A 20186-nucleotide genomic window follows, 5' to 3' on the forward strand; every position below is an offset into this window, starting at 1 on the left:
TTATATCTTGTAAATATCAATAAATGGTGAGTTCTTGAGGGCTTATGTTATATTGAAATGAACAGCCGTTTTTTCCATTGTCTATATTAAATAGTCAGCAAGCATTTTCTACAAAGGGCAGATAGATATTTTAGATTCTGTGGATCATAGAGTCAGTCTCTGCTGCAACTATTCAAGCCTGATGTAGGACAGAAATAGTCAAAGAAAATCAGTAAACAAGTTTGTGGCTATGTTTCAATAAAATGTTACTTATGGACACTGGTATTTGAATTATATAATTTCCATATAATGCTTCTTGTGAAATAGTATTCTTCCTTCAATTTTTTCCAACTTTTAAAAAGTTGGTGCAAAGTGCATAGTGCAAAGGCTTCACAAAGCAGGCTCTTTTTGTTCATCCCCTGATCCATACTGTGAGGAAGGGTTGTTTCTAAGCAGAGAATCAAGTTTTAATGAGGAAATTTCCTATTGTTCGTCTTCAACAGAGAGCACACTGCACTGGAGAACATGGTACTAGTAAAACTTCCCTCCTATTTTTAGGACTGCTCTCTATGAAGCCATAGAGAAGGAACCAGGGTGATTGCGATTGATGTCAGCACCTAGCCTGGTACACCAACATTCAGCTTGAGCTCAAAAGTCTGCCTTCAGGAAAAATGGACTTTTCTGACATCCTAACCACCAGGAATCAACAGCATTTCAAAAGAGCCATGAAACCAGGATTAATAAGGTCCAGAAGTACCTTTGAAATAATAAAAAAATAATAAAAACAAAACTACAACAAAATAAGAAACAAAGCCAAATAAAACCCAAACCACTACCTCTAAGACTACATTTTAGTTTATAATGTAAATATATCCTTATTTTGCATATCCTCCTTATATTCATACACAGTCAGTATAAGTAGTCACGACACTTCTTTCCTTAGTCATGCTTGGTGAGCCATGGGTCACCGTGTCTTCTATTACCCTGGGTGAATCTGAGATGGAACAGTGCAGCCTTCTGATTCCATGTCCTCCAGCTGTCTAGACCAATCATTTTATCCACATCACCCTCTGGGAGACGGGAAGCAAGCACATTGATTGTGGCATCTTTCTCTTGGAGGAATTAGTGTTGCCAAGTCTAAAGCGCTCACAGTCTCCCATGAAGGAGGATGGGTTTCCTGACCCTGGGGATTTCCTCCGCATGGGGACGGCCCCTGAAGCCCTGCTCCGAGACTTACGTAGTTGATTCGGAAGTGTCTACAGGCCCAGTCGTCCTGCTCTTCCTCCGACATCATCTCCACCGTGATGTCACCATAAGCTATGGGCTCTTCTGTGAATGGCCAGTAATGATCACATTTCACCTGAAGGGACAACAGCATAACCTTTTAAGACCAACAGGCTGGGGAGGAAACAGTCAGTGATCACCTAGAGAAAGCAAATGACTTGCCTCTGAAGAATCGTATAGGATTACTGTGAGGATAAAGAATGAAGCAAGGGGAACATACACTTATGTAACGTTTTCTCCTTTCTTTCCATCAAAGGGGCCGTCATAGTAACTAACTGCATAAACCCGTATGGTTTTAAACATTTTTCTTGGGAAGCCTATAAAATTACACCCACAGCTGGAGGATAACTGCTTTAGAATATGGTATCAGCTCTAGCCATAAAGCAACGTGAATCAGTCACAGGTACACATATGTCCCCTCCCTCCTAAGCCTCTCTTCCCCCTCTCCCCACACTGAGCACATTCCCTGGCAGTGGCTGGTGCAGGTTTTGCTGCTAAGTGGGACTGAAATTTTTACTTTCAAAGGATTGAAAGTACTCACCCTCCTCTTCTCATTACACTGAGTGAGCATGACAATAATCTGGGACTTCTGTTGCAGGACCATCTTCCAGAAGTCGTTTCTGGTTTCAGGCAGTGGTCCCTGAGTGGCAATGTACTCCTGGGGTGAATTGTATCCCTGGAACAAAGACAAAGTTGTCACTCAAGGAGCTAAAGTGAAAGTCAGTCAATCGTGTTCAACTCTTTGCAACCCCAAGGACTGCAGTCCACCAGGCTCCTCTGTCCGTGGAATTCTCTGGGCAAGAATACTGGAGTGGGTAGCCATTCCCTTCTCCAGGGGAATCTTCCTGACCCAGAGATCAAACCCAGGTCTCCTACATTGCAGGCAGATTCTTTACCATCTGAGCCACCAGGAAAGCCTTAAAATCAACACCAAATGCTGTTTCACCCAAACGAGAAGAAACTGAGAATTAACTGGGGACAAACCTGGTGAAGGATCATGCACCTATATTATGCTTTCTCCTTTTTTTCCATTAAAGAGACGGTCATAGTAACTAACTGCACAAATCCATGTGATTTTTAAACATTTTTCTTGGGAAACTATAAAATCACACCCACACCTTTCTACAGTAGCAACCAGGTGTCTATACACACACATTTTAAAAGCACAGATTGGCGATGACACTGAAATGTAAGCGTAGGAAAGTAGATCTTTAGTATAATTATGGACTTTCACTTTCACTAGTCCTTTTCAAAGATATTTGAATATTATTATTCTCTGGGCTTCCCCCTCCTTCCCGCCATTCTTTATTCTAAAATGGAATAATGGAAACTGTTCTTTATAGTTGAACGGCTTGGTGAAGAATGACTCTCTACTGAACTGTTCAACTCATCTCTGCAGCGGTAATAGTCTTCCTCTGTCTGGGGTAGAATTTGGATGCTTGGTTTTGTTTGTTTGTTTGTTTTTGGAGGCCTGATTTAAGAATTTTTAATTTTTTTTTTTTTTTTTTACTTACAGGAATGTAGTTGGCATTGATGTAGTCTGCACCTTCTTCTTCATTCATAGAGATCAATCTCACTCGGCTAAAGTCATCTGTAAAGAATAAGGAGAAAAATATTAAAAGTCACAGCAGAAGGGTGCAGTTACTACGAAGAATAGTATGGAGGGTCCTTAAAAACTAAACATAGAGTAACTATATGATCCAGCAATCCCATCCTGGGCATATATCTGGAAAAGATGAAAACTTTAATTTGAAAAGATGCATGCACCCTAATGTTCAGTGCAGCACTTCTAACAATAACCAAGACATGTAAACAACCTAAGTGTCTGTCAACAGATGAATGGATAAAGAAGATGTGGTAAACATGCAAAATGGAATTTCACTCAGGCATAAAAAAAGAATGAAATAATTTCATTTATAGCAACTTTAGATGGACTAGAGATACCATACTAAATGAAGTAAGTCAGATGAAAAAAGACAAATATCACATATCACTTTTATGTAGAATCTAAAAAAGAAAAAGATGCAAATGAACTTATTTATAACACAGAAATGGACTCACAGATATAGAAAATAAGTTTATAGTTACCAAAGGGGAAATGAGTGGGGGGGCGGGGAGATGGGGGATAAATTAGGAGTTTTGGATTAACAGATACAAACAAAAGAGAAAAAAAAGAAAAACATTCAGAGTGTAATGAAGACTTGTCAAGACAATTTTGTACTCAGTATTTGTACTCCAAATCAAGTTAAATTTGTCAGTGGTAGGATAGGTAGATAAAATTTATTTTGGCTTTATATTTTAGCCATATCTCAATCTTAGTTTCTTGTTTAAATAAATATATAAATATCTCCCAACCACTATTTCCTCCCCACCAGCCCTCCTGTTCTTAAGAGTGGTCTCTAGCTTTTGCAGGGAATTGTGGAGAATATGGACAGGAACTAAAATATCCGGTAGGTTGTTTGAAGGCTATCGAACGAAGCCTAAACCTAGGATTTCCATTTCACTCAAGTCTTCCCTGATATCTCAGTTGGTCAAGAATCTGCCCGTAATTCAGGGGACCCCCGTTCGATTCCTGGGTTGGGAAGATCCATTGGAGAAGGGCTAGGCTACCCACTCCAGTATCCTTGGGCTTCCCTTGTGGCTCAGCTGGTAAAGAATCCGCCCACAATGCGGGAGCCCTGGGTTTGGTTCCTGAGTTGGGAAGATGCCCTGGAGAATGGAAAGGCTACCCACTCCAGTATTCTGGCCTGGGGAATTCCACAGTTCACGGAGTAGCAAAGAGTCGGACACGACTGAGCAACTTTCACTTTCAGGGATATCCAGAGAATTCACTACCTCTGGGAAGCCTAGAGAAAAGAAGATGGTGTTGATGGGTTTTTTGTAAATGAACTTCAAATGAAGATAATACATCCTGAAATGCATGAGGATGTAAAGTGTTAGATGATAATATTGTGCTGTGCTATGCTGGCGCTTCAGTCTTCTCTGACTCTGTGCAACCCCATGGACTGTGCAGCCTGCCAGGCTCCTCTGTCCATGGGACTCTCCAGGCAAGAATACTGGAGTGGGCTGTCATCCCCTCCTCCAGGGGATCTTCCTGACACCAGGATCGAACCTGCAGCTCCGCACCTCCTGAATTGCAGGCAGATTCTTTACCACTGAGCCACCAGGGAAGCTCATGACAATATTAATCCTAACTAATTTTGTAAAAAACCCACATGAAGGAGGCTTCTCTTTGTAAAGGTTTGCACTTTTCTCTTCTTTCCTAGCCCCCACTAGAGTGTATCAGAGAGGAATGCTAAATCTATGTTAGAATGTGTTTTAACGGTCCTATTAAGTATTTTGTGTTACTTTTTCTTTGAATGTTGGTTTTACTGCAAAATCCCAAGGAACAGAAGAACTTGCCAGAAGTAAGAAAGAAGCCTTTTTCACACCTTGCATTTCTTTTCTATTTGCCTCCTTCCACTGTCAATGAATTGACTGAAAATAGGTTATGAGCACAGTTTATCTTATTCCTTATTTGGCTAAGATGTTTTGATCTCCAAAGGGTCAAAGGGTCAGTTTTTTCTGTTCAGATATAATTCATTTAAAAGCATGATAATTAAATCTTCCTACACACAACAAGATCTAATGATATCAAAGCACCAACGCGATCAATGCAATTGCAGACATGGCCTTGAGGATACAGATCATTCCTGGCCTGGCTAGAGATTGGTGGAACTGATTCATCTGGCATGACAGCCCTTCAGCCTTTGGAAACAAGAGCAGGATCAGCATAATTGACCGTCTTACATGGCAGGATGTTTGTGTAACGATTTTTACATCGGTTCAGTGGAAGGTCTGCAGCAAAGTGTGGAATATCCAGCCCAATCAACTTCAATTCCTGTAAATGACAGAGAAAAGATTTAAGATTCCATCAGAGGGATTATTTGATAGAAGTCATTTGCAAAGAATAAGAAGAAAAATATTAAAATTTAGAGTGGAAAAGTATAGCCAGTATGTTGTACAGTGTAGAGTTTCCTTAAAAACTAAAAATAGAGTTACCACATGATCTAGCAATCCCACTCCTGTGGAACTGGATTATTGTTCACACTGGTTTATTGCTCATAGTGGATTATTTTTCACTTCCTGCCTCTAATAGAACTACTACAGTGATCACACCCCTTTGCCTTATGATGTTGCAGGGGCTTCCCTGGTGGCTCAGATGGTAGAGAATCTGTCTGCAATGCAGGGTACCCAGGTTTTATTCCTGAGTCTGGAATACCCCCTGGAAGAGGAAATGGCAATCCACTCCAGTATTCTTGCCTGGAAAATCCCATGGACAGAGGAGTCTGGTGGGTTATAGTCCATAGGGTCATAGAGTCAGACACGACTGAGTGACTAACACTTTCACTTTTCCTTTGGCTCCCTTTTGAAACAGAGTGTACTTCCCCATTCTACTGCCATCACTCTGCTTTTGGCCAATGAAGCTGGGTGGAACTCATGTCCAATCTGAAGTTTTAAATGTGTTTGCTCAGCTTGATTTGCTTGCCTGGGCTTCTGCCATATGGTGGAAAAGAATGTGCCCAGAGAAACTGCTGATCCCAGGAGGAGAAGACACATGGAACAGACCTGACCCTGACTCACAGCCTGAAGCAGAACCATCTCAGCTGTCCCCCAGCCCCATAAGTGAGAAAAATAAGTGTTGTAGGTCACCGACATTTTGAGGTCATTTCTTATGCAGTTTTACTGCAATTGTGGCTAACTAATGTAATATATAAATACCTTGGATAGCTAAGTGATCCCTGAGAGAAGGTAAAAATTGTGTGTACACTCTCAGGGTGTGGAAGATTTGAAAACAGATACATTTCAGAGTTTTCAGGAGATACAAGGTAACTCGAAATTTATGCAGCTTGCAAAAATATTTCCTATTCTATGAGAAAGAGAGAAAAAGTGAAGTCGCTCAGCCGTGTCTGACTCTTTGTGATCCCATGGACTGTAGCCCGTCAGGCTCCTCCATCCATGGAATTTTGCAGGCAAGAGTACTGGAGTGGGTTGCCATTTCCTTCTCCAGAGGACTTTCCCGACCCAGGGATCGAACCTGGGTCTTCTGCATTGCAGGTAGTCGCTTTACCATCTGAGCCACCAGGGGAGCCTATTGCATGAGAAATTGTAGGTATTTCTCCTATAAGCAATGAACTTTCAAGAAAGTATAATAAAGGAGAGAGTGAGGAACAAAAAGTATGGGACACTCTCCATGTTACAAGATATTGGATTGACAGTCACTAGAAGTCTGTCTGTTCTATGATCTGTTGGATCATAGAAAAAGCAAGAGAATTCCAGAAAAACATCTCCTTCTGCTTCACTGACTATGCTAAAGCCTTTAACTAGGTGGATCACAACAAACTGTGGAAAATTCTTAAAGAGATGGGAATACCAGACCGCCTTACTTGCCTCCTGAGAAACCTATATGTAGGTCAAGAAGAAACAGTTAGAACCAGACATGGAACAACAGATTGGTTCCAAATAAGGAAAGGAGTACATCAAGGCTGTATATTGTCAACCTGTTTATTTAACTTACATGCAGAGTACATCAACCAAAATGACAGACTGGATGAAGCACAAGTTGTGACCAAGATTGACAGGAGAAATATCAATAACCTCAGATATGCAGAAGACACCACCCTTATGGCAGAAAGTGAAGAAGAACTAAAGAGCCTCTTGATGAAAGTGAAAGAAGAGAGTGAAAAAGCTGGCTTAAAACTCAACATTCAGAAAACTAAGATCATGGCATCCAGTCCTATCACTTCATGGCAGATAGATGGAGAAACAATGGAAACAGTGACAGACTTTATTTTCTCGGGTTCCAAAATCACTGCAGATGGTTAACTGCAGCCATGAAATTAAAAGACTCTTGCTCCTTGGAAGAAAAACTATGATAAATCTAGACAGTGTATTAAAAAGCAGAGACATTTCTTCGCCAACAAAGGTCCTTATAGTCAAAGCTATGGTTTTCCCAGTAGTCATGTATGGATGTGAGAGTTGAACCATAAAGAAGGCTAAGCTCCAAGGAATTGATGCTTTTGAACTGTGGTGTTGGAGAAGACTCTTGAGAGTCCCTTGCACAGCAAGGAGATCCAACCAGTTCATCCTAAAGGAAATTAATCCTGAGTATTCATTGGAAAGATTGATACTGAAGCTGAAGCTACAATACTTTAGCCACCTAATGTGAAAAGCCGACTCACTAGAAAAGATCTTGATGCTGGGAAATATTGAGGGCAGGAGGAGAAGGAGGTGACAGAGGATGAGATGGTTCAATGGCATCACCAACTCAATGGATGTGAGTTTGAGCAAGCTCAGGGAGACGGTGAAGGTCAGGGAAGTCTGGTGTGAGGCAGTCCATGGGGTCATAAGGAGTAGGACACAACTCAGCAACTGAACAACAACTGATAATGAAACTGCAAAATAAGGATGGAGCAATAGTGGGTAGGTGAACCCTTCCATGAAAATAGGAGCATTCAAATATTTGCTTGTGTTTATCAGGACTATTATAAATTCTGTTATCAGAAACTGCATTGTTACAGCAATTTTTATATAAACAACCAACATACCTCAGAAAGTCTACATTAATGGAAAAGGTGGTTTCTGAGCTGCTATGTTATGTGTGTGGAAGGAAACAAGGGGTTGGAGTCAGACTACCTGAATTGCCCAAGAGGCGTCATTTACGCTGTGGTCTACAAGAATGGTGCTCCCTGGAGTTGTGCAGTGCATAACCAATGCAGCAGATCCCGTACAAACCTGAAGGCAATGTTACATAACCATATGTCTATGTAACCAACTACAAATGGGGTTACATACATAGTATGCATTTTTCTAAAAGACTATTAACTGAAGAAGTACAGACACCACTTGCTGGAAATTTTATTTACTTATATGGGATGCTGGGGCTTCCCCAGTGGCTCAGTGGTAAAGAATCTGCCTACAATGCAGAAGACGCAGGAGACACAGGTTTAATCCCTGGATTGGGAAGACCAGCTGGAAGAGTCCATGACAACCCACCCCAGTATTCTCACCTGGAGAGTCACAAGGACAGAGGAGCCTGGCAGGCTACAGTCCACAGGGTCGCAAAGAGTGGACACAACTGAAGCGACTGAGCATGCATAGGATGCTACTCTTCATGATTCCTCCCAATTATTACTTCAAAGAATCAGAAGCTGGAGGAATACTTTTCAGGGGAAGGAATTTTGGAGCGCCTTTGAAAGACTTTTGAGAGGAGCTGGAGACATTTGATCATGTTTTGAGAGATTGAACAGGAAAACTTTGTGTGTGTGTGGTGTGTGTGTGCGCGCCTTTAGTGTCTTGATTCAAGTACTCATGCAAAGCAAATATTGTAGGCACCCATTTCTTGGGACTCCTGCTGCATCCACAAAGAAGTTCGTCGGTAGCTTAGGGTGTGTGCTAAATGAAACTGGAATGCAAGCTGTAGACAGCATGGATGAACTGACTTGATTATCCAGATTCCTCTCTTCCTTTGATTTTTTTTATCACTTTTGGCTTTTCAAGCTCACAAAATGTCAAGCTGTTGGCCCAAGTCGAAGTCAATCTCAAGACCAACAGTGCTGACTTTGATTTTAAATTTACACATTTGGATGTTTTTTCTATCTCAGTCAAAATCCTTGCTTGCCAAATGCCATCAAACAGAAGTTTGTCATTTTTCCTAACTGTTTTTTTTTCCCATTTTAAAAAGGATTGTCAAAAACTGATTATATTGTTCTCCTAAGAACCAAAACTTATTTTTAGCAAACTTCAACCTAACCAGTGTTATTTTTAGGTTACCTCCTTTTGGCAGCTCTAAGCTGACTTAAATGATGATTCCTTTGCTTAAAATATTTTGGAAACATACCTCCTTTGGGGAGTGTCTTTATAGATAAAACTGTCTATATTTTTATCTATTTTATTTAAATAAAGTTATATAAATAAACTTGTCTATTTATGTAAATACCTGACTTATTTTGGTGGAACACTTATAAAGTATGTGTGCATGTATGCCCAGTCATGTCCAACTCTTTGTGACCCCATGGAGTCCACCAGGCTCCTCTGTCCGTGGGATTTTCCAGGCAAGAATGCTGGAGTGGATTGCCATTTCCTCTGCCAGGGGATCTTCCCGACCCAGAGATCGAATCTGTGTCTCCTGTATTGGTGGACCTATTTCTTTACCACTGAGCTGCCTGGGAAGCCCTTATCAACTGTAGGGTCTTGAAATAGTAGGTTAACTAGTTCTCTCACTGTTTAATTCTCTGTAACCTGTTAGTTTAAGTATGTGTAAGATAAGGTTAATAATTTTTCCATACCTCTCTGATATTTGGTGACTATCAAATGGAATGATTAAGCTTAGTAAATATCAATGCAACACTTACTGATCATGGCTGTGAAATGCTCCTGCTAGGATTCTTTGTTTTGCTTTGTCTGGCTCCGTTATTTCTCCCTCCCTTGCCATTTATGCTAACTGTACAACTCTCTCCGATAAGCCCTCACTTTGCAGACAGACTGATCAACCACAGGAAAAGGCCTCCGGTATGAAAAGAAACTGTGGAAACAGATTGAGGGGGAGCGCTGGAGCACATATGGAAGCTGACTAGCTGATAGAACTTTAATTGCCTGCTGCCTTTCTGCTATAAATGCCTTAGGTTGATAAGAGATGTTTAATTGGCTGAACACTGTAAACGTAAATTGCCAAAGTTAAATTGCAGCAAAGCAGGGAAGGCAGGGGTACACAAAATGCCTTGCAATCTTTTGTAATTTAGCCTGTCACTAAGTAGGAAAGTAAATACTAAGTTTCTAGCCCAGTAGCTTCGCAGTTATTTTCTTTCCAGCCAGATGGAAACTCCAGTGGCTTAAATCTTCATGAGCGTAAAGTACGAGGTGATAGCCTGAAACCCACATAAATCATTTTTGAATTTTCTTTTGCCAGTTTTGTTTCTAATATAATTTATCATTGTGGGATTTTTCCTAGGTTACTACTCAGTCATATATTGTGGGTTAAATGTGATCCCTCCAAAGATATGTCCACATTGGAACCTTGTTAAGAAAGAGTCTTTGCAGTTGTAATTAAGAATCACAAGATAAGATCATTTTGTATTATTTGGATGGGTTCTGAAGCTAATAGTAAGTGTCCTTATAAAAGTCCCCAGGAAGGAATTTCCTGGCGGTCCAGTGGTTAAGACTCCAGGCTTCTAATGCAGTGTATGTGGGTTTAATCCCTGGTCAAAGAACTAAAGTCCCACATGCCATGTGGCATGATCAAGAAAAAAAAGATGGAGGCAATGTCCAACATTAAATAAAATAGAGTAAAATAAAACAAAATCAAATAAAACAGAAGAAGATAAAAGAGAGAAGAAGAGAGCCATATGAGGATGAAGGCATTGATTAGAGCTATAGAGCTACAAGCCAAAGATGCCTAGGTCCACCAGAAGCTGAAAGAGACAAAAGAGATACTCCCTTTGAGCCTTCGGAGGGAGCATGGTCTTGCTAGCACTTTAATTTTAGACATCTGGCCTCTAGAACTGTGAGAAAGCACATTTCTGTTGCTTTAAGGAATCAAGATTACGGCAATTTGTTGTGGCGGCCCCCTAGAAAACTAACAGAGTGACTGAAGGCAGTGGCAGTCTGTGCTGCGTTGGCCGTGTTTGAAGCATAGTCTTGAAAATCAGAGCAAACACATGCACTGTATTTGTCAGGTGGGGTTGCTGTAAGAAAACACCACAGGCTGAGCAGCTGGAACAGAAATGCACTTGTCATAGTTCTGGAAGCTAAGATGTCCAAGAACATGGTACTGGCAAGGTAGGCTTTGGGGCTTCCCCGGTGGCTCAAATGATAAAGAACCTGTCTGCAAAGTGGAGTCCTGGGTTTGATTCCTGGGTCAGGAAGATCTCCTGGAGAAGGGAATGGCTACCCACTCCAGTGTTCTTACTGGAGAATCCCATAGACAGAGGAACCTCATGGGTTACACAGTCCATGAGGTTGCAAAGAGTCAGACACTACTGAAAACTCACACACACACACACACACACACATATATAGGTGTGTATGTGTATGTGTGTGTGTGTGTGTGTATATATGTATACATAATGTACAGTAAGTCTAATGGTAAGTGACTAACATTTTCACTTTCACTTCGAAGTAGGTTTCATTGTGAGGCTTCCCTTCATTTGCAAGTGGCCACCACATTGGCTGTGTGCTCACATGATCTCTTGTTCGTGTGCACGTGGTGGGCATTGGGAGGAAGAGAGAGCAAGGTCTCTGGTGCCTCTTCTTATTAACACAAGGGAATTAATCCCATCATGAGGGCTCCATCCCCATGATCTTATCTAACCCTATCTCCCAAAGGCTCCATCTCCGAATACCACCACACTGGGGCTTGGACTTCCACATGTGAATGTGACAAGTGGGGACACCTTCAGTCCATAACACAGATCACCATCCTCTGAGAAGAGCACTAGTTGTATTCTGGCTTTAGAGTCTATAACAATGTCAGCAGCTAAGAAGCACTTGCTTGCTTTGGGATAAGGTTGGACCTTAGAGTCGCATGAGCTAGAGGACAAGACAAGACAAGCCAGGAGAAGCAATGGGACCTGTGGTGCTGACATGAGAGGTTCCATCTATGGCAAGTGAAAGGTCCTGTGGGACTGGTTACTTTTCAGGTAAATCCAAAGGGAGAAGACAGGATTTAGAACAAGGTATCTAGTGAGGTTCTGTATTAGTTCCATAGGGCTGTCATAACAAAGTGCCACAAGCTGGGTGGCTTAAAAATAACAGGAATTTCTCATCTCATAATAAAGAAGGCTAGAAACCCCAAATCAAGGTGCCAGCAGGGACATATGTCCTCTTGAACCTATAGGCGCATCCTTCTTTGCCTCTCCCTAGCTTCTGAAGGTTTGCTGGCAATCCTTCGTGCTCCCTCACTTGCAAGTGCCTGATTCCAAGTTCAGTCTCTGCCTTTGCCATCACATGGTCTTCTTCTTTATCTCTGTGTCTTCTATATTTTCATAAGGACACCAGATATATTGAATTAAGAGCCTACCCTCCTCCAGTAGGGACTCATTCACTTTAATTACATCTGCAATAACTCTATTTCCAAATAAGGTCACATTCTGAGGAATGAGTGATTAGGATTTGAACATATCTTTTGGACAACATGAGTCAAACTTTAACAGGTACTCTGAAGGGAGAATGGGAAACTTGGACACAATGGAAGACCAGGAAAGAACAAAGTCAGCCTCAGGAAAGTCTAGCAGTAGCTAGTAGGGCCCTGGATTCTAGGATGGGATTTAAGGGAAATACTCCAATCACTGGACAAATTACTAGTACTGGCACTTGGAAGCTGAGATCAAACCGAGGCAAGGAGGGAGAGCAGAGAAAAATCAGGTCTGGGAACAAAGTCAGACTCCTGGTATAAGACTGTTGAAGATTTGAGTTGATTTATTTCAACAGTGCTGCAGGTAGATCTCCAGGGAACTGGACTGAAACAAGTAAAAACAGCTACAAATAACAAGATATCAAAGGTCATCTCCTGTGAACCATGTGGCAAGTGGTATAGTTTTGTTTTGACCTTTACAGCCACATTTCTAAGCAAAGGTGGTGAGGACTCTCCCTGGCATCCCAGTCAAACACAAAGCACAGAAATTAAAGGCAAAATGAGCAATATGTGCCGCATCTCATGGGCTCTCCAATTCCAAGCTCTAAAGTCTGGATCTTCAAAACATTCTCAACATGAGACACAGGAAATGAGGAATTGAATCTAATCCCTGGATCTCAAATCTCCTTAAGAAAAGATGTATGTTTTCATCAGAAGGATAATCAATCTTTTCAGCATATTCAAAATCAGATGTAAAGTTAAAAAAGGAATTTGTTCTGAAAATGAAAATTAGCAACTAGTATAGCTTCATGTTGGCCTTCCTAGGAGGCTCAGTGGTAAAGAATCTGCTTGCAATGCAGGAGACGCAGGTTCCATCCCTGAGTCGGGAAGATCCCCTGGAGAAGGAAACGGCAACCTGGCTCCAATATTCTTGCCTGGGAAATCCCATGGATAGAGGAACCTGGTGGGCTACATTTCCACAAGATCGCAAAGAGTGGCACACGACTTAGCATCTGGGCACACACGCATGTAGCTTCATGTATGACCTGCAGTTGTGCTGCTAACACATGCAAACCCAGACATTAGTTTCAATTTGTGTGACGCTTATAAATGATGTAATTTCTCAATATGAGCATGATCTTTCAAGGTCAGTGTCAAAGTGAATACATTTGACAAAGTGTATTTTGTCACTTTGAATGAATATGAATATGGATACAAAGTGAATAAGCATTAATATAAATGGAACAAATAACTGTACAGATACTGACTTTAGCTAGTTTAATTGATTCAGCCATCTCTTGAACTCAATAGACCTGAATCTGAGCAAACTCCAGGAGACAGCAGAGGACAGAGGAGCTGGGCGTGCTGCAGTTCATGGAGTCGCAGAGTTGGACAGGACTTAATGACTGAACTCCACAACAACAAGAAATGCTCTTGAGGTCCCATTAGAGCAAGAAACATTTTTCGTTCTTAAGCCTCCATTAATGATCAAGTTCTGGAAAGTTTGAGGGCTGCCATGTGAAAGGTTTGATGTGCACCCTGAAATCAAGTGTGTACAATGGATCTTTGAAAACAGATGAGGTTCCTCTGACTCTGAACCTGAGAATGCGGGGATGGGGTTGAGCTGAAGGTTGTCAACTCCTGGGAGGTTGTCAAATGAAAAAGGAAGTGAGTCAGACCACTGGGTCACAGCTTAAGTAAATGTTAGTCCAAAACCTACAATCTGAGCCTGTGATTGAATACAGGCTTCTAGAGAGTAATCTGTATTTTCTCACCAGAGCAGAGATACAATATCAGAACTAGGCACAAAATAAATTACATGTTTTACCAATAATGTTCTAAGAACAAAGGAATATGCAAAAAAGATTAATAATAAATAAAAACATTAAACATGTCTCCAAGTCATGGTGTGATGGCTGATTCTATGCATTAACTTGGCTACACTCTAGCACCACGTGCTTGGTCAAACATCAGTCTAGATGTTGGGTGAAGGTATTTTTTAGTTGCAATTAACATTTAAATCAGTAAACTTGAGAAAGTAGATTAACCTCTATAAAACCAGTGGATCTTATTCACTTAGTTGAAGGTCTCAGAAAAAAGATCGATGACCACTGACAAAGGAGAATTTCTGTTTAGATTGCCTTTGGACTTGGGTGGCAGCATCATCTTATCCCTAGACCCCTTACAGATTTCAAGACTGGCCAGCTTCCACAATTGTGTGAACCAATTCCTTCCAATAAATCCTTCCATTTGTCTCTATATTTATTTATCACCTATCTTTTATTATATGATCATATATAGGATAATATCATATACAGTATAATTATAATAACTATAAAATATAACAGCATAATAATCATATAGCATATGATTCCATAATAATATAATTAAACATATATTATATATGTGTGTATGGGCTTCCCTGGTGGCTCAGATAGTAATCTGAGAAATGCAGAATCTGCCTGCAATGCAAGAGACCCAGGTTCTCAATCCTTGAATCAGGAAGATCCTCTGGAGAAGGGAAGAGCTACCCACTCTCGTATGCTTGCCTGGAGAACCCCATGGACAGAGGAGCCTGGTGGTTTACAGTCCATGGGGTCACAAAGAGTCAGACATGACTGATGCAAGCATGCATAGCAACAGTTTAGATTTTCAACCGAGTGATAGTCACTCAGTCATGTCCAACTCCCTGCGACCCCATGGACTGTAGCCTGCCAGGCTCCTCTGTCCATGGGATTCTCCAGGCAGGAATATTGGAGTGGGTTGCCATTTTTTAAACTGAACATAATTCAACATAATGATTTTGGGAATAATGTTCTCTCTGGTTTAGCCACGTGGTTCCAGTAAGAATTCTTGTTCTGTGATTCTGCCCTCCCTGGCTGCAGACAGTGTGAATAGACATCATGACCCATGCCAGTCAGTCAGAATCCTCCCTGCTATTTTTCAAACAACAAAAAAGAAAGAGAGCCAATGACTCCTTATGGAAACTGTACGTGGGATACTCTTGAAATGCAGCAGGAGCCTAAGGTCCTTTCTCCTTATGTCCTCTGCCTGCCTTTTGTCTGTGGAAAAACCTTAGCCAAAGAATAAATTTAATCAGAGAAGTGAGAACATGTAGAAAGGAAACAGTCGAAGGAAACCAAATAATAATAATTAATAATAGTCATTAAGTATAGTCAAGGACTTTTAGTTTCTTCTCAAGGAGGAACTAAAGGGTTATAGATAATATTCTCAAGGGTTATAGATGATATTCTGAACCATGTCCTGTGAGCTGTTCTATAGATACTGAAACCCCCACCAGGTGGAAGAAGTTAACTATATGATGACTAGAGTGTAGCCATGACATAATCTGCCACAATTTCGAGAATTGGCCTCAAAGAAACAGAAACAGATAGACCCTGGAACTGAAGATTAACTGTACCTAAAACAACCAAGATGATGCTAGTTGGACCACTGATGACCAGTTTCAAGATGACTGTCACAGCTGACTCCTGTTTCTACATGTAGCTCCCTCCTTCTGTCTATAAAAGCTCTTGCCCACTGATCATCAGTGGGGACAGTTGGCCTTTGGACAGGCATTCAAAATCAAGCAAACTTGCCTTTTCAACCATCTGGCCTCTCTAATGGTTTTTGAGTGATCCCACTTTCAGCAACTCTCTGAGGCTGTCAGTGGTTCCATAATCCACTATGAGAAGGAGGTTGGATTTGGCCAGAGAAAGTGAGGCCAAGGCAGAGAGAGAAGCAGAAATGAGAAATTTCTAGTTCTCTAAAGAGGGGATCTCTGGCCCCTGATTTTAGCCGTTCTTGAGTCTCAGCTGCTTCCCTGCTCCCCTCCTGGGGTAGCCACTCAATCCTCCCTTTGATCATATGAGAGATCTTAGTTTTCATCTGAACACGTTCGTTTTATGTTTGGTCTAAACCAGAGTGAATTGTGTTTCTGTCATTCACAACTGAAAAAAAAAATTTTCTTTTTACTGGAAAATGATTCTCCAAATTTTTTTAAAAAACTGATGATGCAATTCAGAAGCACAGTAAAAGTTACAATGGGGTTTGATGGCATGAACTGAGACTACTTCAGCAATGTACTGAAGTTTGCCTGCCAGCAAAGGCAATGACCCTGGTTGTGCCACTGAAATCAAGTCACCTAGTAGGAATCAAAAGACTGTGGCTTCAACGAAGTTGTAAGTGTACCTATATTATATTATATTGACCAAAAATTTCATTTGGATTTGTCCGTAAGATGATACGGAAAAATCCAAAGGAACTTTTTGGCTAACCCAATCATTTTCATCACCAAGATGGGAATTATTTGGATATTTATTTTCTTCTGAGTTTAGCCTTATGTTTTCTTATAAAAAGTCTCCTTCTTTCATTGGTACACTTTTCTGAAATACCATCCTCCCATTTTGTTGTTGTTTAGCTGCTAGGTCATGTCTGACTCTTTTGCAGTCTCATGGATGGTAGCCTGCCAGGCTCCTCTGTCCATGGGATTTCCCAGGCTAAAATACTGGGAGCAGGTTGCCATTTCCTTCTCCAGGGGATCTTCCTAACCCAGGAACTGAACCTGAGTCTCCTCCATTGGCAAGTGGATTCTTTACCACTAAGTCACCACGGAAGCCCCCAATCCTCCCATAGATCTCCGTTTCAAATTGTGTTTCTGTTCTTTGAGCATCTGGTGTAGCATTTATAATTTCATATGCCACCTGCATACAATGGATAACTCAGCCAGGCTTCATGTGACATTTCTGAAGACACAGGTGATAGTTGGGGGCTTTGTATTTGATAATGTATGAGAGTCTTCTCATCCTTAAATCCCCTGTTGCGATGAATATCCACACCAGGACTCCTGCTGATTCTTGCAGAACAAAGCTATTCTTGGCTGATGCGGGAAAAGAAGAAATGAATATGGATAATGAGGAGAAGGCAGCTTTATTCGAAAGCCTGGTGTCTCGCAGGGGAAAAAAGCCTAAGAGGCTTTAAAAAATGACACAATTTAGAAATCACTTTATCTTTCCTGTCTTTTTGGCCTCCATGAATCATAAGTCACCTGAATCTTGCTGTAGAAGGCTCCAGACTGTGTTCTGAGCTGTGAAATATGTGAGAAGAAAACCTGGGGACCAGCTGTACCCCTCACACTACAGAGATCCTAGACTCATTTCCATCTACTCTGACACACGTTCTTGGATTCAAAGAAAAAATGTGTGCTTCAGACAAAGATGTCACTAATTTTGTTCTTTTACACAAAGCATGTGTAGCTCTCTCCAATTTCTCCAAGAAAAAACAAACAAAACCTCACATATACAATAGACTGCCAAAACTCCTAAGGTTATAAGAAACACCAGGTTCTTTCATGCTCAGGAGACAAGGGGGTCCAGTCCAATCCATCCACCATCCACACTTAACTGTGGCCTAAATGACATGAGAAACACAGTAAAAATCCCCTGAAAGAAAAATTGTTCTGACTCTCAATCCTCATTTTGCTTCCCCCTCACTTTCTATCCCCCTGGTTTTCAGTGTTACCATGGAAAACATCTCTTGTTACGATGTTTGTTCACCCCAGTGCCTACATCTATTTTCTCTTTTCCTTCATTTGTGCCACCCAAACACTGACCTACTAAGGGATGACATCCTTCGCTCTGAACCAGCACACTAGACAACCCTGAGCCCAGTGATCATTCTGCCCATTATGAATCACACCACTGCTGAATCACACTCAGCATTGCCCAGTGAGCATAGAATTGATGCAGGTACAAGTCTGCCAATTTCAATGCCCACAGAGGGCAGGAAATACTTTATCTACTCACCTCAAACTGAAGAGAAAATTTATAGTCAGAGTCTTTGGCCATATCCTTGATGTAGGCATCAAAGTCATCCAGTTGAACCGGGCTTTGTCAAACACAAAGAAAGATACATTTTAAAAATCCTGCTGATAGGTGTCATACAATGTTTAACGCCTTACTTCTCAAACATGAACAGTTTCCTTGCAGAAAACAACGTTTTACTTCTCACAAGTTAGCACTCATTTTTTTAGGGTTAAAAGTACCAATTCCTAATATATCATAATTACAAAAGAGAGCCCTATATACTTAACTTCTTTGAGATAGGAAAAATCTCTAGATTTTCCACTGGCTTTTACTTTAGCAGCAACATATTCCACACACACATACTCATACATACACAGGAATATGTGTTGTTTCTAGAAAATGCCAGTTTATGGGAAAAAACCCAAGGATTAGCCTGAAGACCTGTTTGAATTATAGTTTTACTTTATTTACTTAACTCTCCTGAGATTTAACATGCTCATCTATGAAATATCATAAGGACACTTACATCGCAAGATTAACACTTGTATATCATAGACACCTGTAAATTTAAACAGTTTGGCAAAGGCAAGGAATTGTGTCCCCCCAGAGAAAAGGCTGGAAGCATATCTCTAGGGAGTTCCCAGTGCCTTGCTCAGAGAGGGCTGTGTTCAGAGCCTTGCACATCTCCAGAAGTCTCAAAACAGTTGGTAAGAAAAATAAAGTAACACATCCGACTTTACATTTCTGCATATGCCACAGAAGTTCTCACCTTGTTTTTGTTTTGTGGAATAAGAATTTAGTTCTATTTCCTGTAGTTTTCTCTAGCTGCTTATCTCTTCTAGAGCTTACCTGTCCCAATCTGTTCTCAGAGCTTCTGCAGGACATAGCACTCTGTCACCTAACCCAAGCCTTTCCATCTTACCAGGGTCCACAGAGTTAGCCTTTCTCTTAGTCTTGCTGCAACTTACTCAGCTTATGTCATCCACCTGTGGACTTACTTCTCATTAGCAAATACATAGCATATAATAGATATTTGTTCAAAGTTGTTGATTAGCTCATCTGATAGATTAATTTATGTTTTTAGTAGATTTTAAAGGAATTATGCCTCCCAGATAATACAAATTGTAATGGTTTTACTTAATAATAATAACACCGACTGGTACCCTTAAGAATATGTTTGTGTGTGTGTGTGCACATGTATGTGAAAATTGCTCAGTCAAGTCTGACTCTTTGTGACCCCATGGATTGTAGCCTGCCAGCCTCCTCTGTCCATGGCATTCTCCAGGCAAGAACACTGGAGTGGGTTGCCATTCCCTTCTCCAGGGGACCCCTCCCAACCCAGGGATAGAACCCAGGTCTCCCAAACTGCAGGCAGATTCTTTACCATCTGAGCCACCAGGGAAGCCCTGTACCCTTAAAACACACTGCTGCTGCTGCTGCTAAGTCGCTTCAGTCATGTCTGACTTTATATGACCCCATAGACGGCAACCCACCAGGCTCCCCTGTCCCTGGGATTCTCCAGGCGAGAACACTGGAGTGGGTTGCCATTTCCTTCTCCATGAAAACATACTATAAATCATAAATATGCTTATGCGTTATCTTGCTTGGTTGATGGTTGAGATTAGACATGGACAACATTAGCCTCGTGCTTGGGCTTTCCTGGTAGCTCAGACAGTAAAGAATCTGCCTGCAATGCAGGAGATGTGGGTTCGATCCCTCAGTCGGGTAGATCCCCTGGAGGAGGGAATGGCTACCCACCCCATTATTCTTGCCTGGAGAGTCCCATGGACAGAGTAGTTTGGTGGGCTATAGTTAATGCGGTCACAAAGAGTAGGACGTGAATGAGTGACTAATACACATTTTCACCTCACTTTTCAGAAGGAGCTCCAGAGAGAGCCAGGGCTGAGACAGTTAAGTGAGGAGTTCAAGATTTCAGGGCTACTAAGCCAGAGAATGCTAAGTATAACCAAGGAGAAGGACTCCTGGTTAAAAGCTTTCTCATTCAAACT

At 41.3% G+C, this 20186-nt stretch overlaps 1 protein-coding gene across 2 annotated transcripts in view; it reads right to left on the bottom strand.

Annotated features, from left to right (window-relative positions):
* Positions 1-20186, bottom strand: part of PTPRO (protein tyrosine phosphatase receptor type O) — a 262845-nt gene that overhangs the window by 22191 nt on the left and 220468 nt on the right. For both annotated transcript variants that reach the window (XM_065940798.1, XM_065940791.1), the window contains exons 18-22: positions 18178-18259; positions 5053-5143; positions 2778-2854; positions 1805-1939; positions 1217-1339 (exon numbers count right to left, since the gene is read on the bottom strand). In XM_065940798.1, the coding sequence (XP_065796870.1) occupies positions 1217-1339; positions 1805-1939; positions 2778-2854; positions 5053-5143; positions 18178-18259 (508 nt within the window). The remainder of the gene's footprint in view (positions 1-1216; positions 1340-1804; positions 1940-2777; positions 2855-5052; positions 5144-18177; positions 18260-20186) is intronic.

The sequence above is a fragment of the Muntiacus reevesi genome, chromosome 1 (assembly GCF_963930625.1).
Source record: "Muntiacus reevesi chromosome 1, mMunRee1.1, whole genome shotgun sequence".
NCBI classification, from domain to species: Eukaryota; Metazoa; Chordata; class Mammalia; order Artiodactyla; family Cervidae; genus Muntiacus; species Muntiacus reevesi.